This window comes from Podarcis bocagei (genome assembly GCF_964188305.1).
Source record: "Podarcis bocagei genome assembly, chromosome: 8".
NCBI lineage: Eukaryota > Metazoa > Chordata > Lepidosauria > Squamata > Lacertidae > Podarcis > Podarcis bocagei.
Window position 1 is genome coordinate 86435855 of NC_138133.1, and position 18167 is coordinate 86454021.

The window sequence follows — 18167 nt, forward strand, 5'->3', positions numbered from 1 at the left end:
TTCCAAATGTCACAGCTAAAAATATCCTTGCCACCACAAGACATTAGCTCTTCATGCTGGAGAATGCAGTGGAGAGCATTGTGCTCTTGCTATAAATAGAAGCACTTCGATGCCAATGAAATCACATTAAAACATAAGCAACCAACAGCATAAGCCATTAGTAACTAACACCAAGACTCTAATTCGAATACTGGTTTTAGCATCCCCTAGATTTAGATTTATTGTGCAAAGAACTGCTTGACAGTATACAGAGCACAAAGGAAGCAGATTTCTTTTTTCTTTTCTTTTCTGTTTAATACATTCCAAATGCTAACTACAGGGCTGCAGAATCCACTCCCAGGTACTGTCAACCTTTTCAAGGATCCACGCCAGTTCTACAATGCTAAAATTAAACTGAATCCCCAAGTGTAAAAAGGTGTCCCTTTTATCTGGTTATAAACTGCAAAGTCTTTCTACCTCCTGAAGTATATCTGGGCCATGCATTCCTACCCTTAAAAAAACCCTACAAAACCTCCACTGAACTTTGATAAGGTCAATGTACAGGAGGGGAACTGTTTACAGAATAGTGGGGGGGGGGGAGAGAGAATTCTTCAGGGAAAGGATTTGCTATGTCAAATGACAGCTATATTTTCATCTCTTCCAAGTTATTCTGTGGACTTCCCATGGGCTTTAGCAAACGTATCAGAATAAGTGATTCTACTGTTGGACAATGAGTGTAAACAATTGGTGTGTGGTATCTCAGGTGGCGATGCTTACTTAAGAGGCGTTAAAACTGAAACAACCATAGATTTTGGCTGTGATTCAGAGAGAATCACAGTGTGTGCAAGGACATCTCACCCCCCTTGCTACTACTACTACTACTATTAATAATAATAATAACAATAATAATTTTTTATTTATACCCCACCCTCCCCAGCTCAGGGTGGCTAACACCAAATATAAATTACAATAAAATGTAATAAAAAAACACAGTTTATTAAAATACAGCCTCATTTTAGAAGTAGCCTATAAATCAAGACCATAAACGGAAGAAATATCAGATATTCACTCGAGCCAGCTATCCATGCTGGTCCTACATGGGCCAGCAAAAAAGCCAAGGGGAAATTTATATACCAAATCCCATATAAGGGGTCAGAGTGAGTCTAAGCCGAAGGCCAGGAGGAACAGCTCTGTCTTGCAGGCCCTGTGGAAAGATGTCAAATCCCGGAGGGCCCTGGTCTCTTGTGACAGAGCGTTCCACCAAGTCGGGGCCAGTGCTGAAAAGGCCCTGGCCCTAGTTGAGACCAATCTAACCTCCTTGAGGCTCGGGACCTCCAAAGTGTTGTTATTTATGGACCTTAAGGTCCTCTGCAGGGCATACCAGGAGAGGCGGTCCCGTAGGTACGAGGGTCCTAGGCTGCATAGGGCTTTAAAGGTTAAAACCAGCACCTTAAACCTGACCCTGTACTCCACCGGGAGCCAGTGCAGTTGGTAAAGCACTGGATGAATGTGTAGCAGTTCCTACACCTGATGTTGCTTTCGGGGCGGGGAGCTGGGTGAACTGGCTCGCCTGATGCAATGGAGAACTTATTTAAGAAAAGAGTGAGGGTTGTTGTTATTTTTGTATACCACCCTTCATCTGTAGATGTCAGGGTAGTTCACAACATAAAATTGCGATATGAAAAGTTCAAAATATCTCCTTGCATACTAGCTTATTATATGCTACTTGGGCCTCTGTATATATTGTGGTGGGCTGATTTGCTCTTCACAGATCAACTCGTCCCCCCAAGCCTACACACACATTCATGTTGTCAGGACAGACCACAAAATCCAAACCACTAGTATACCTTTCTAGGCCACCGACAGGTTATGGCCCAGTCTATGTTGGCTCACGTGACATATCTCAATATTTTCTTATTCTAAACAGAATAAGGGTAAAGAGAGGAGGACACACACACACACACACACACACACACACACACACAAAAGTTCCATGTGTTAAAAATGAGTGTTGGGTTCCATTAGAAGGTTTGTTCTGGAATCAGAAAAGACTGATGATAATAGCTTTAGTGTATATTGATCCATATCCATGCCAGTTTTCACCCACTTCAAAAGAAAAAAGGATATTTCCTAAGAAAGTTCTCCACAGAAACACCATCCTTCTGTCACCTTCTGAAACTTCCATCACTTATAGTTTAACTGTCTTGTTGGAACTTGCCTTTTCTGACTGATCTGTGTCACAAGGTTGTAAACATATTGCGTTCTTTCTTGTCATTTCTGTTCTTTGAATCATGTGTTCCTCTCTGAGTGAACTTTCTCTGCTAGAACAATATACTGCAGCGGCTAGGAAACGCAAGCCATTTCTCACAAGTAAACTCAATCATACTTCTGAATTGTCTTATTTCCATCCTTTGCCCCGCATCGTTCCACTCCATTTTTCATACTTAAGTAATGTCTACCGTCTGTGCCAAGACTAATGAGTACTACCAAATCAAAGGAACTGTGCAATCCACTTTGCAACTTTCCTCTGAGTGAGACACAAATGTAGAAATAAGCCCGGGGTGGTGTGGGGGGAGAGATTTAGGAAGGCCCTTTGCCTTTAAAGCAGAGATTTCTGCTCTACTCTTCCTGATGTAGTAGTGTAGCCCTGATCTTGACCACAGATGAGAGCAGTGCTTTTTTCTGGGGGGACGGGGATGCATACCCCTAAATCAGGCTTCCTCAATCTCGGCCCTCCAGATGTTTTTGAGACTACAATTCCCATCATCCCTGACCATTGGTCCTGCTAGCTAGGGATCATGGAAGTTGCAGGCCAAAAACATCTGGAGGGCCAAGGCTGAGGTAGCCTGCCCTAAACATTTTGTGAATCTAAGTTTGGCCTCACTGAGGGGCAGTATTTCAATATGAGTAGGAAAATGAGAGTACCCTTAAGCATTTTTTAAGAAAAAAAGCACTGGATGAGAGTATGGTTCTTCGTCCTGAATAAGACTGACATGGGGTGCCTCATGCTACCAAGTGAGCAATGCACCACTATCATAAATATAAAACTGTCATAAAAGGGGGGCATGGATGTTTCAGGGTTTTTTAAAATACCATATTTTTTTCTCTATAAGACTCACTTTTCCCCTCCTAAAAAGTAAGGGGAAATGTCTGTGCGTCTTATGGAGCGAATGCAGGCTGCGCAGCTATCCCAGAAGCCAGAACAGCAAAAGGAATCGCTGCTTTCGCTGCACAGCGATCCCTCTTGCTGTTCTGGCTTCTGAGATTCAGAATATTTTTTTTCTTATTTTCCTCCTCCAAAAATTAGGTATGTTCTGGTGCGTCTTATAGAGAGAAAAATGCGGTACTTTATCAGGTTGCTGTGAGGACGGCAAGGAAGGCCCACACGCCACCCTGTGCTCTTTGGCAGATGGGCAGATTTAAAAAGCAACCGGCATGAATGTTCCAAATTACGTCATAGGTTTTTTGCGTTGGTACACATTTATAAGAATTCCAAACAAGTACTATATCTCCTGCCTTGACTATGCCAGAGCTTCCGAATTTATGTCTCCTCTGTGGCTTTCATGTGCAAAACCAGAGAAAGCCTCAAAAAAACAACAACGTGCACTCGGCAGACACAGAGCAATTTCTCAGTCATTAAAGTTATACAGATTAACTGCTCAAATAATCATGTTTCTGATGTTCTGAAGTAATTTCCACAGGTGGAATTTGAAATGGTGCATAAAATTAGCCCCTCCTGCCATTCTGTAAGCAGGTTTTTCCTCCGAGAGAACAGTCCCGAAAAGAAACAACTCATGTTGCCCAATTAGGAGAAATAGGAAGATTGTTTATTAGAGCAAATGATTCACAACAACCTGGTTGGCAAATGTTTGAGCTATAAACCATTAAAAGCAAAGGTGTCCCGTCCCCCCGAAAAACATCCTGAGGAAGTACCATCCACCTTGAGCCTGCCCATAAAAAACAAGCCTAGTGTGAGTGCTTTGTAATATGCTCTCTTAAAGGTAATCACCTGCAACAGGTAATTTCCACAGCAATGCCAATTCCACCCTGCTTTTTGGCAATCATAACTAGCCATAAATAGATATTTGGGGACAGAAGCAGGAGGCTCACATAATTATAATTCAATATAATTACTGATTTCAAACCAGTTGATATGCCTGCAGTGCTAATCTTTATAACCATGGCTTACAGTAATGAGACTTTTGGTATAAGGTTACAAACACTCACCCTGGAAAAGGTTCATATTCCTAGTCCAAATTTACTCCATGGTTGCTGCCAAATATCTCTAGGGAAGGGTCTGTAGCTCAGCGATACTGCTCATGTTTGACACACACAGGTCCCAGGTTCAGATCCTGGCATCACACGATAGGGCTGGGGTAGCAGTGGACAACCACCACTGAGCCAGGGTAGACAGTAACAAATTAGAAGGACCGATGGTCTGAGTTGCTCTAAGGCAGTTTCCAATGCTCCTATTGTTCAGACTAAACTAGTACGTAGGACTGAACATTATTAACATTTTTTTAAAAAAAATAATAATCAAGACCGGTACAGGAAGAGAATTATGGAACTGTTCTGCCATGTTACACAACATAAAACAAGCACCAACAACCTGTAGCTTTTTAAAGAAAGAACTTGATGGGAAAATAATAAAGCCACCGTTCAGTTGAAATATCTTTTATGTCTTAGTTTTTTACTGCTAAGTGCTTATCACTCAGCTGCTGAGTTGTTAAAATGTCTTTATCAAAGGTTGAGTCTCTTATCTATTTTTCAAAACTGCCCCTAAGCCACATATTTTTCCCAGGAATCGTAAACCTAGCATTATTATTATTCTCAACTTCTGCAAAACCACTTTTGCTATGTCAGCCAAAATATTGTATCCTTGTTTTCCACAAGGCAGAACTTTCATATTGCTTATCTTTCAGAGCAGCCTATTAAATTCCACATGCTTTCAGAATTTTGCCAATTATCTTTTACAAACTGCATATTCAGTTCTGCATCTTTGGTACATGAACACATAACTAATGGTTATAACTTCATACTGGGCCCTGCCTGGTCTGTTCTTCCAGCCAGCAATTGTGTATGTGTTGTAAGCTTGTTTGAACTGTCTGATATCTGCCTGCAGATAAGAGTGTGTTTGTGTTGACTGCAATACTGCTAAGTGAATACAGGTTGGGTGTATGAGAAACACAAAAGCCAGAGTGTGTTGTGTATGTGAGAGTTGGGCTAGAAGCAGGCTGCAGGCGGAAGCCTGAGAGTGAGAGCCATACTTGATTTCTGCTTGAATCCAAGGCTGCAGCTATGGGAGAAGCAAGACATGGGATGCTAATGCTGTGAGCCCTTCCATCATAGGTTCAACTAATGTCAGTGTACTGGAAGAAGTAAAGATCACCAGTGTTGAAGCAATGATTCTTCAACATCAACTTCGTTGGACTGGTCATGTTGTGCGGATGCCTGATGATCATCTTCCAAAGCAACTACTCTATTCCAAACTTAAAAATGGAAAGCGTAATGCTGGTGGTCAACAAAACAGGTTTAAAGACCTTCTCAAGGCAAATCTTAAAAAATGTAGTATAAACACTGACAACTGGGAAACACTGGCCTGCGAGCACTCCAGAACAGCCTTTACCAAAGGTGTCATGGGCTTTGAAGACACTCGAACTCAGGATGCAAGGGAGAAACGTGCTAGGAGGAAGGCACGCTTGGCAAATCCACACTGTGATCAGCTCCCGCCCAGAAACCAATATCCCCACTGTGGAAGGAAGTGTGGATCCAGAATTGGCCTCTATAGTCACTTACGGACTCATTGTTAAAATTGTGTTTATGGAAGACAATCTTACTCGGCTACAAGTGATCGCCGAAGAAGAGGAAGAAGAGGAAGAAGAGGAAGAAGAGGAAGAAGAAGAAGAAGAAGAAGAAGAAGAAGAAGAAGAAGAAGAAGAAGAAGAAGAAGAAGAAAACGTATAAATAAACCATACATCATATACCACAGTGTCCGTTGCCTCTCATTCCAAGATCTGTGCCTGGAATCTTGCACTGCTCAGAGATTGGGGTTCCAACAATATATATGAACTTTCCATGTTCCAGGGGAAATCTAGGTCTAAACAAGCATTACTGTGTAGGCACGTGAGTTTTAAGCAAGACTTAACAAGAGAGATGCCGTGTGCAGTAATATTTTCAACAAGGCATTTTTTCAGTGAAAGCTCACCCACTTTCCGCCAACACCAGTATGCAAATAAATTACGAAAAGCAGCCCTACACAGCATTTCCTGATGCAAGGTCACAACATCTGGAGTCTACTTTTCATAGATAGCTAAACAGATAGAAGTGTCACATGTGTCTCCCATCTAGTTTGGCTGCAGTTTTGCTTTTACAGCTGTTTCCAACACACCATAATGTAAATGTAAACCTCTTCCAATTCAGAAAGATAATTTTTCATGTGTTTGCTCTCTGAACAGAAACCCCCCCCCACAAAACCCCCACTGCAAATCAAATAATTGAGAACATGGTTTGATCATAAATCAGTAAGAAATATCCCACATAAATTACTATCTACAAACAAGAGTTATGCATTCCACACACAAAAACAACAGCATTTTTGTAAGAGCAAATCTCTACCACACTAGAGTGGACAGCAGAATTATAACCCAACAATAACAATTAGTTTTGAGGATAATGAATGATTTTCTACAACCAAGTAAACAAAACCAAGGGGAAAGCCCTCATACTAAGTTACCCTGCTCCACGGATTTTTAGCAAATGATTAAAAATGGAAGCTGAGAGCTGCATTGTGTGCACTGTTCGGCATTTCAAGAGGTTAACCAATGACTGTGCAGAGCTAACATCTGTAAGAAGCACCACAACATAAAGCAAATATATATAATTATCAATCTTTTTCAGCATTACTCACCCCACTGGAGAGGAGCCAATTGCAAGTGCTCTAGGACCAGTTGATTGAGAACACCTTCTATGCTTGCTTCTCCTTCACGCTTCAAAGAGGGGTAAATGATAGTTAAGGAGCACAGATGCAGCTCGTAAAAAGAAAACATACATGAATACAACATTTAAGGCTGCAATTTCTATGAATAATTTCAGGTTGTTATTGGACATAAAGAAGAGCCAAAGAGAAATGTCAGTCCTGAACAGGACAGACAGGATCAATACTTGTTTTCTGAGTCAAGTGGCACAGATATCACAGGTATAGATGATATTGCTTCATTTTCAATAATACACAATAAGGCAAGTCATTGGCCTATCTAACCTTCAAGCACTACGTATTCCAACAGGCAGCAACTATCCAAGTGCTCAGGAGAGCACTTTAGCAGCCTTGCTCCCCCAGGCTTATCTATTTACTTAATCCATACCCCAACCTTCCTCCCAACAGAGTGGCAAACAACAATTGATAAAACAATAAAAGCATCTTTAAAATCCCCATACAGATGCAGACTAGGGAAGATCTCAAATTACAAGCCTAGTTGAAAGAGGAAGGTCTACAGCAGGCAGCAAAAAGATGGCAGAGACAGCAACAGCCACAACATCAAATATGCTTTTTTAATGGGAGATGCCAAGGAATGAACCTGGGACCTTTGATACAGGCTCTAGTTCTTCAACAAGTCCTCCTTCCCCCCGTGAAGGTTTCTGTTCTAGACAACCTATTTCCACTAAAATTATTTCTGCTTTTGCAGGTAACACCACTGTTACTACTAACTGTAAACAAAACAGTTTTATTTCCTGGTTATATGTAGAACCTGAAGATCTACCTCACCCCATCCCCAATACATCCAGATGTACCAACAGGTAGATTCTATCTATAATGAACACTGAGAAGTAAAATGTGCAAACTCTCAACTACATTTACTTAATGCTCACCTTTAAGGTCACTGAAGAAAGTTGGTAGCATATTTTTAGAATAAATTTGGATGCAAAGAGAAACAAACTTGTTTACTGTACCAACAAGACAACTTTTACTTTGAGATATTGCATTAATAAAATATCCTCCTGCTTAGACAAGTGGGTACAGATTCTTCCCACCACTGCCCCTGCACTGAGCCTTACAGCCCTTAATTGCTTTCACTCTGCAATGCAGTTTGACCTCAGGCATTTTGCTATGAAGATGTTTCTTTCTGTCCCACTTGTCACTTCCTATGTGAAAAGGTACAAGTGAACGAATGCATCCCACTGCTACTTCAAGCATAAATGAATTAGCACATATTCATAAATAGAAATTATACTAATGGAAAACTGCTTAAAGTGATTAATGAATACATCTTTCCATAAATATTTCCTCTCATTTGCATTCTGAACTTTCTGAATACTGATCATTATTGCATTTTTATCGTTCCAAACACATTTGTTGTGTGTTGCTCCACATTATTATTTTAATCAATCAATCAATAAAATTTCTATACCACCCTTCATCTGTAGATCTCAGGACGTTCACAGCATAAAAATACAAGATAAAAACACAAAATACCTAATGCAAAAAGAGCAAAAACAAACCAAGAAGCCTACCTGCCGATGAAACATTTAAAAGTGTACCGGATGTCAATCAGCCAAAGGTGCCTAAAGTTGTATAATGAAAGCACAAGGGAGAACATTCTCTATCCAGTATTAACAAAATTTGCTTACGGAGATGTCAAAAGAAAGCCCACTTAAAACTGTCTCGTTCATCCAACTTGGCTCAAGGGCTTCTAGTATCGCCATATGAAGGTGTGTACGTTGTGTCCGTCTTGCCTTTGGCATTCATAAAAAGGTGGTTTAACCCACAGCGCCACCCACGTCCCCTTGGAATTCATATTCTCTTTTAATAACTAAAACTATGGGTGAAGAATCTTTTTCAGCCCAAGGCCAGCATTCCTTTGTGGCTAGCCTTCCAGTAGCCGCATGCAAGAGGTGGGAGCAAGGCCAGTGCAAAAAGTAGTGGAGCAGTCTCTCATACGTCCAGTCATACACATCCATTCTCACATATAGCAGAAACTCATTCATGCTCCACTACACATATTCATTCATTCGTTCATTCATTCATACATGCATTCATTCTCTCTCTCTCTCTCTCTCCAACACACAAACATCTCTCACTCCCACCCCCCAGCAATTAGTCATGAGAAAAGCACTGGAGCTTCTTCCCCAAGCCCAATTGCTTGGGGAGAGATGAACCATTGCAGTAGCTGCCTTGTCAATACTCCTGTCCAGCTCAGCGTCAATGGGAGAGACTGCTAGTTATTTAAGTGAGTCATGGGTGACTTATACCACCAGGAGTGACACCTCGACGCCTTCCACATGTGCTGCATCAGGAGGATTTTGGGTATCATACAGCAGGGCAGAATTCCAATCAAAGATGTGCTCTCCCAAAGCCCACATTCCCAGCATGCTTGCACTCCTGTCTCAACGACATCTCAGCTTGGTCATGTCCACACGAATGAAGATGGCAGGCTCCCCCGAGGACGTGCTCAAAACAGCTAGCAGTGCTGCTTCCCATTTCTAAGCACCTAGGAGCCAACCGGCTTGCCAAAACTGCTCCTCAAATGCTGCCAAACGGCTCTCCAAAATAGAACGTCTTTTGAATAACCCACTAAATATTTAGAAAATATTAATAAAATGCACAGACTCACAAATATTAGCCAATCTCAAAATGGTATGCCATCTGTTCAAGTACTGAACAGCAACAACAAGATTCCGGTGTGCAGACAACAGCAGATGCTATTAGCACATGCTCATTAGGAAACAGGGGGTGGAGGGAACCCCCCCCCAACCCAAAACTGGATCCGTAATCTAAACTATAAAAATCACTACAGTGGTACCTTGGTTTGTGAACAGTCTAGTTTGCATACGTTTTGGATTACAAACACATCAAACCCGGAAGTACGTGTCCCGGTTTGTGAACTTTTTTTGGATTACAACCCATTGGGGGGGATTATGAACAATTATTTTTTGGAGGCCCCATTGGCGAAAGTGCGCCTTGGGTTACAGCTTGTTTTGGTTTACGAACACACCTCCAGATCGGATTTTGGTTGTAAACCAAGGTACCACTGTATATGATGCTGTTTAATAAACAATATCTCAATCTGTATTTTAAATCCTAAGGACTTATTCCTATGCAAGAGGAGCACATATGCACCTTCACATTTACACCACCGCACCGCAACAAGCTGGGCAGATGCATGTAATAAACAATAGGGACGGGGAATCTTTTGCAGCCGGGGGTTCAATTCCCTTGTGACAAATGCTATTTTCATTTAATTTGTCCAGTGTGCTACATTCCAGCCACACACAGGTCAGAAGTTTCTATGCATGAACATGGGGTAACTGTGCCCCTGAAGGACCAGGTGCGTAGCCTGGGAGTCATTTTGGATTCACAGCTGTCCATGGAGGCGCAGGTTAATTCTGTGTCCAGGGCAGCTGTTTACCAGCTCCATCTGGTATGCAGGCTGAGACCCTATCTGCCCACAGACTGTCTCGCCAGAGTGGTGCATGCTCTAGTTATCTCCCGCTTGGACTACTGCAACGCGCTCTACATGGGGCTACCTTTGAAGGTGACCCGGAAACTGCAACTAATCCAGAATGCGGCAGATAGACTGGTGACTGGGAGTGGCTGCTGCCGAGACCATATAACACCGGTCATGAAAGATCTTCATTGGCTCCCAGTACGTATCCAAGCACAATTCAAATTGTTGATGCTGACCTTTAAAGCCCTAAACGGACTCGGTCCTGTATACCTGAACAAGCGTCTCTACCCCCATCGTCCAGCCTGGACACTGGGGTCCAGCGTCGAGGGCCTTCTGGCGGTTCCCACACTGCGATAAGTGAGGTTACAGGGAACCAATCAGAGGGCCTTCTCAGTAGTGGCGCCTGCCCTGTGGAACGCCCTCCCATCAGACGTCAAGGCAATAAACAACTATTTTACTTTTAAAAGACAACTGAAGGCAGCCCTGTTTAGGGAAGCTCTTGTTTGATGCTGTATTGTTTTGAATATTCGGTTGGAAGCTGCCCAGAGTGGCTGGGGAAACCCAGCCAGATGGGCGGGGTATAAATAATAATAATAAAATTAGTAGTAGTAGTAGTAGTAGTAGTAGTAGTAGTAGTAGCAGTAGCAGTAGTAGTGTGCTTATTTATATCTATACACCCACACAAGCAAGAGGCATTATTCAACAACACATTCCAGCAAGGCAAACTCATTCAAGCAGAGGGCATATCAGGCCAGTGAAGGGTTTATCCAGGGGAGAGTCCTGAAGGATGCACAGAGGGGCCTGGACTTTTTGATTCTTCTCCCTAGAACTAAAGGCTTCCCTTTCTCATTGACAAGTATAGCCAGCATATTTGGAGTTGGGGTTTAAGTGAAGAAGCAACGTGATCCATCTTTAGGCATTGATACCAACTGTGTAAGCAGTTATTAGGAAACATAGTGTGCTCCTTAAAAAAATGTTTCAGGGAGATGCCTTCAATGGTACAAGCTGAAATTTAGGGAAGACCACAGAAAATGTTTTTTGTGGTGGAAATACAGAAAAGTGCTGCTTTAAATCAACGGGCCGCTGTGGTCCTGTTCAAAGTTGCTCTGACTGACAGCTGCCTCCAGCACTTTTGGAGAAGGGCTCCTACAGGAATCAATTAAAATGTTGAAAGCTATTGCTAGCAGCATCCTCTCTTTATACCTTCCAGCTGAATTGTGGTCAGGTGTTAGTTTAATCTGCCCTGTTCTGTCCTGCAGAGAAGCCCACAGGGCAGGCCAACAAGGCGGCAGCACAGACAGCTCTGAGTCCACAAATTGCTCCAACAAAGGCCCAACTGACCCCTTTAAAGTCTCTAGGTCGCCTTTCCCAGGCCCCACCCCTGCATGGAGAAGTTTCTGACCTGAAGGCAGTCTCTCCTCCTACATGCCACCTTTACTACTGGACCAATGAGTTATTGTGGGAGGAATTTAGATCCTCAGGCTCACGGGAAGATCCCAACTCTTGCCATAAAGGCCCTGCTGCCATGAGAAGTTGTTCCAAGGAATCCTGTCTGCCAGGCTGGGAGTCCTGAACCTTGACTGGTCTCTCGGCAGGTAGCACTGCTGCCTTGGACTCTGTGTTTCAGTTATGGCTGGGCTCCAGTGTGGTGCCATAATCCATCTCCCGAGTAGCATTCTCAAGCCCTGTGCCATCTCAGAGGCAATTCCACGAAACACAGTACAGTTCTTTATCTTGCATTATTCAAGAAAACAGATGAACCCTGGAGTGTGCCCACTTGAATCAAAGGATTGCAAGGCATCGTACTGAACATACTGGAAAAATCTAAACAAGTTAAGAGTTAAAATTAAGTTTAAGAATTCTATAATTATGTTAAATGATCAATTTTAAACCATGTTCTCTTTCAAACTTCTTTACAAAAATCATTTGAATTAAAGGTCACAGGCTTCCTACAAGAGTATCTTAAAGAAGAAAAAATAGTATTTCTGAAAGGATATGATTTTCCAAAGAATGTCTAACTTGCTGTTGATCTCCAGACCTTTTGCTTGCTGTCTCTCTTCCTCCAGCTGCTTTGGGTTTGTAAATTGTGCTCTTTCACCAGGGGAGTCCGGGTAGCTCTCAAAGTTGAACTTGTCAACTTGGATAGCCATACTGCAGTAAAAAACAACAATTATTATTGGAGAAGTTTTATGGAACAATGTCTTGCAGGTCGCACGACAATTTTCATCACATCAGAAAAGCATCAGTAAGCAGTAGTGGTGCAAAGCACAAACAGAACTGAAACAAGCCCAAAATGATATCGCCGCCTTGTAAATATAGTTATTAAGCGAGATATTTAGCTTTTTTTGTAAATAAAATTATTCCTAAACAAATTTGGAAGGGCCATTGATCCTATTTAAAGTTCACACACTTCTAGAACGACATATGAACAGATCATAATTAATAACTCTACAGAAACACATACAAACTCAATTGCAGTTGGCTACTAAACCAGGGTGTGTTATTCTTCTGTGCATACATGTTCACGCAAACAAATCCATCTAGCCTTCCACTCCCGCTCAGTCAAGTTATTTACCAGCTTGAATAGCTTGACTAAGCAAAGAACCAGGAGGCAATTTAAAAATGTAGAGCTTTAAAACACACAATTGTAAAATGCATACCCACAAACATATACAATTTGGAACACGGCAGACATCCACTTTAGAAGCAAATAAATAGATTTGATTAAAATGTATGTATTATGGCTATGATCTCCATTGAAATCCAGCATGGAACACTGTGTAGAGCTCAGAGGAAAGGAATAAATTAGGCAGAGATGTTGAAACTCTTGGTTTTAAGTTTCTAGCCTCTTCTAGGTACTCATTGTCAGTATCTCAGCTCGCAGTCAGAGGTAACTGGCCTCCCCCGGGCAATCGAGTGAGATACTTGTTGACCTTCCCGTCTGCGTCTCCCGGCAGGCAAGGTCATCAATCGGCGATCCTCCTCTAACGTGAGAAGAACACACCCTCCTCCTTCTCCCTCCCTGCATTCCCCCAGGGAGGGGAAAAGAGACAGACAGGAGTCCTATTTACATGTCTTTATTCCTGTCATTCTGCAGTACAGAGAAACGTGTCTGTACCCTCCAGACTCCGGCAGTAGAGTCACAACTCCACCCCTGTACTTCCAGTACAGGTCAGATGACACTCTGAGCTAACATCCGGTGCTCAGTACAGAGAATGGACTGCCCCTTTTTCCCACCAGTACAGTTCCAGACAACAACATCCTGTTTTGCTTTCCAGCCACCTGCAGCTGGCTTTTGCATTGCTGCTTTTTCCTGACACTCATGTGGTCTTGTTCAAGTCATATTTTGCTATACAACCATTGTAATTAATGTATCATGGAAATATGACTCACATTTTGACTGGCAGATATCAAAACATCATATTTTCAGGTTCTTCTAGCAATCACATCAAACACTAGACTGTAGTACCTATTCATATAGCAATTTGTTTTGAAGTTCCCACAGTAATCTTTCTCCGCTTTGTTAAGGAAGTATTGTGTTTTTGCAAAAAGTCTCCCACAAGTTAGCTACTTGAAATACTGAACACAGTCACTCTCTAATGCACACTCAGAAGTAGGTCAGCTTAAACGTCATCAGAATATTCAATTAGAAATGGAGATGTTATACTGTAAGGGGGGCATTAATTTAATTTTATTTAATTATTATCTATTGCTATTTGATTGTGATGCAGCTCCTTTATTAAAATTAGTGTGGACCTCTCATTCTTTCATTGCTTAGAAACCATATTATGAAATGGGATTTTAGAATAAAATGACTCATACAGCCCACAGGAACCACCTTTACTCATAATCGAAAACTGGTTTTATAAAAGTTTGGCAGAAGAGCTTAGTAAAGACGCCTGCAGAAAATGAATGATTTTCCCACCACTATCTCAAATGTCCATTAATTGCACAAAATATACACCTAAATCTTAAACGTTTATCATTTATATCAGGATTTCTGTGCTACCTTTTGGCCCAAACCACCTTAAGCAGCTTCCAAGCAGTTAAAAACCATATGTGCTACAAGTATACACGCATTAGATTTCAACTAGTATATGTTAAAGTATGTAGCCCTCTAGAAAAAGAATTTAATAAAATCTGAAGTTTCTAAAACAAAGTAAAAATCCAATAAAATAACCTGTGGGAGGGGGGTGAGATTACTCATGAATTTTACCAGAATAAAAGATGTAAATACAGTGGTGCCCCACAAGACGAATGCCTCGCAAGACGAAAAACTCGCTAGACGAAAGGGTTTTGCGGTTTTTGAGCTGCTTCGCAAGACGAATTTCCCTATGGGCTTGCTTTGCAGGACGAAAACGTCTTGCAAGTTTGTTTCCTTTTTCTTAACACCGTTAATAAGTTGCGACTTGACTTCGAGGAGCAACTCATAGAACGTGGTGTGGTAGCCTTTTTTGAGGTTTTTGGTGATTTTTGAAGCTTTCCCAAAACTTTTCCGACACCGTGCTTCGCAAGACACGAAAAAACTCGCGGAATGAATTAATTTCGTCTTGCGAGGCACCACTGTATCCAATCATAAAGGGAACTCTATTTTAATGTTCACAGAAACCAGACTATTTTGGCAAAACCGAGGATGGCAGTGGACAACTTAGGAACAGATATACGAGAAATTACATACCTCACGTGTAAACAGAGTTAACACGTGCAATTACCATGCCCTAAAAACCAGACACTTTGTCAATGCCTACCCCCTGTGGTTACCCCACTCACTTCAAATAACAGCAATATATACTTGAAGGTAGCACTGTTTTTCTAGAAAAATAGGTACCAGAACTCAATATGTTCTCTTAGAATGGCAATGGCGCCCGCCTGAGAGTTCCAGTGAGTTCTGGCTGGAAAAAATAGACCAACTGTGTCCCCTAATCATTTCAACAGAGACTTTTAGGTGAAGAGTGAAATCTTTCCAGACAGAAGGACACTGCAAAATGGTTTAAAAGAAATCACAAAACAAGTGTGCTTTTCACGATCCCCTCACAACTGCTTCACTTATAACAACCAGAAGTCCACCTGAAAAGTTGGTGGCCAAATTCAAAATCTTATTAAGTAAGTGCCACTTATTAAATCTGACTCGTAGTTGTTGTTTTTTTTTTTAAAAAAAAAGTGTTTTAGCTTATGGAAATACAGGTACAGTGAGGGGGGGGGAGTATTTGATCCCCTGCTAAATTTGCCCGTTTGCCCTCTGATGAAGAAATGACCAGTCCATAATTTTAATGGTAGATTTATTGTAGCTGTGAGAGACAGAATAATAACAGGGAAAACCCCAGAAACCCAGAAGACAAAAGTCAGAGATTGATGTGCATTATAATGAGTGAAATAAGTATTTGATCCCCTATCAACCAGCCAGATGTCAGGCTACCTGGTATCTTCACTGTATGTAAGGAGCTGAGATTAGAAGCACCTGCTGTAAAGGAGAGGCCTTACCTGTAATCCCAGCTCATTACTGTACCTGTACAAAAGACACCTGTCAACAGAAGCAATCAATCCAGCAGATTCCAAAGTAGCCACCATGACCAAGACCAAAGAGCTGTCCAAGGATGTCAGGGACAAGACTGTAGACCTGCACAAGGCTGGACTAGGCTACAAGACTATTGCCAAGCAGCTTGGTGAGAAGGTGACAACAGTTGGAGCGATAATTCGCAAATGGAAGAAACACAAAATAACTGTCAACCTCCCTCAGTCTGGGGCTCCGTGCAAGATCTCATCTTGTGGAGTTGCAATGTTCAGGAGAACGGTGATGAAGCAGCCCAGAACTACACGGGGGGAATTTGTCAATGATCTCAGGGCAGCTGGGACTGTAGTCACCATGAAAACAGTTGGCAACACACTACGCCGTGAAGGACTGAGATCCTGCAGAGCCTGCAAAGTCCCCTTCCTCAAGACAGCACATGTACAGGCCCGTCTGCAGTTTGCCAATGCACATCTGGAATGACCCAGAGGAGAACCGGGTGAAAGTGTTGTGGTCAGTTGAGACCCAAATCGAGCTCTTTGGCATCAACTCAACTCGCCATGTTTGGAGGAGGAAGGAATGCTGTCTACGACCCCAAGAACACCACCCCCATAGTCAAACATGGAGAGGGACATATTATGTTTTGGGGGTGTTTTTCTGCTAAGGGGACAGGACACCTTCACCGCATCAAAGGGACGATGGACGGGACCATGTATCGTCAAACCTTGGGTGAGCACCTCCTTTCCTCAGTCAGGGCATTGAAAATGGGTCGAGGATGGGTATTCCAGCATGACAATGACCCAAAACACACAGCCAAGGCATGACAATGACCTAAAACACACGGCCAAGGAGTGGCTCCAGAAGAAGCACATTAAGGTCCTGGAGTGGCCTAGCCAGTCTCCAGACCTTAATCCCATCGAAAATCTGCGGAGGGAGCTGAAGGTTCGAGTAGCTACACATCAGCCTCGAAATCTTACTGACTTGGAGAGGGTCTGCAAAGAGGAGTGGGGCAAAATACCTCCTGAGATGTGTGCAAACCTGATGGCCACCTACAAGAAATGTCTGACCTCTGTAATTGCCAACAAGGGTTTTGCCACCAAGTACTAAGTCATCTTTTGCAAAGGGATCAAACAGGCAACTTTAGCAGGGGATCAAATACTTTCCCTCCTCACTGTACTGCTGTATATATATTATACCCTCTAGTTACCTTCCATCCAAGGAGGTTTAATAAGATAATACGCTGTTTTATTTTTCCAATAATTCAGCCTTAAAGCTGGCATTGCTCCTGATCTGGCAGCATGCAAAGGAAAGGCTGTGTCTACTTTGCCTCTGATTAATTTTGTATTGATTTGTCTTTGAATGTTATTGCCAGTGCTCCAGCACTTCACTTACTTCCATTAGTGAATAGCGACTGCTGCACATGACGCCTATGTTGTGCCAGTTGAACTGGCTGCCGGTGTGCTTATAAGCACACTTCAAAGGGCTCATAAATGCATTCGCAACCCTGAGCAGTTTAGAATCAGGCTAGTTTAAGGATCACTTCCACCTGTATCAACCTGCCTGTACCTTAAGATCATCCTAAATTAGAAGACTGGCAAGAATGCAGAACAGCGTCTTATCAGTGAAGGTCTCACAACTATGAAATCAGACCTCATATGGACTTAGACTCACTCTCATATTTTTATTCAAGCTTTTAAAGACTCACCTTTTTACTCTGGTTTTAGTGTGACTATGTTATATTGGGGATTTTTAAAAAATCTAGGATTAGCTTTAAGAACTAGTGCTATATAAACAAAATTTATACGGTTTTATTGAGTTTTGAAACTGTATTGATTTACTCAATGTGATAAATTAATTGTAAGCTGCTATGTGAAACTTGTTCTTAAAAAGCAAACTAAAAATATATCTGTGAAAATTAATATTGTGATATTTCAGTGATCTGCACAAATATAGAACCTATTCAGTATAAGTGATAAATCACCAATTAACCTGTTCCAACCTTCTACTGAAAACTGAATGTATGTACAGAGCAGCTATTCTCCCAGTTGCTGGTTTTCCAAGCACCTGACAGAAATTCTATCTCTATGGGAGATTTCTTTCCACACTGCAGATTTCAAACTCTGTCCTCTTGTACTCTGGAAAACAACATGCACTCTGATGATGCAATATAACAACAACGTTAATAGGCAACGGCATGAATCAAGCCATCTTGATTTCTAATTTTTTTATATATCCAAAAT

General features: G+C 41.9%; 1 protein-coding gene across 2 annotated transcripts in view; it reads right to left on the reverse strand.

Moving 5' to 3' along the window:
- The window catches only part of TRAPPC9 (trafficking protein particle complex subunit 9), a 298285-nt gene that overhangs the window by 181288 nt on the left and 98830 nt on the right, over positions 1 to 18167 (reverse strand). For both annotated transcript variants that reach the window (XM_081204403.1, XM_081204404.1), the window contains exons 20-21: positions 12419 to 12572; positions 6887 to 6977 (exon numbers count right to left, since the gene is read on the reverse strand). In XM_081204403.1, the coding sequence (XP_081060529.1) occupies positions 6887 to 6977; positions 12419 to 12572 (245 nt within the window). The remainder of the gene's footprint in view (positions 1 to 6886; positions 6978 to 12418; positions 12573 to 18167) is intronic.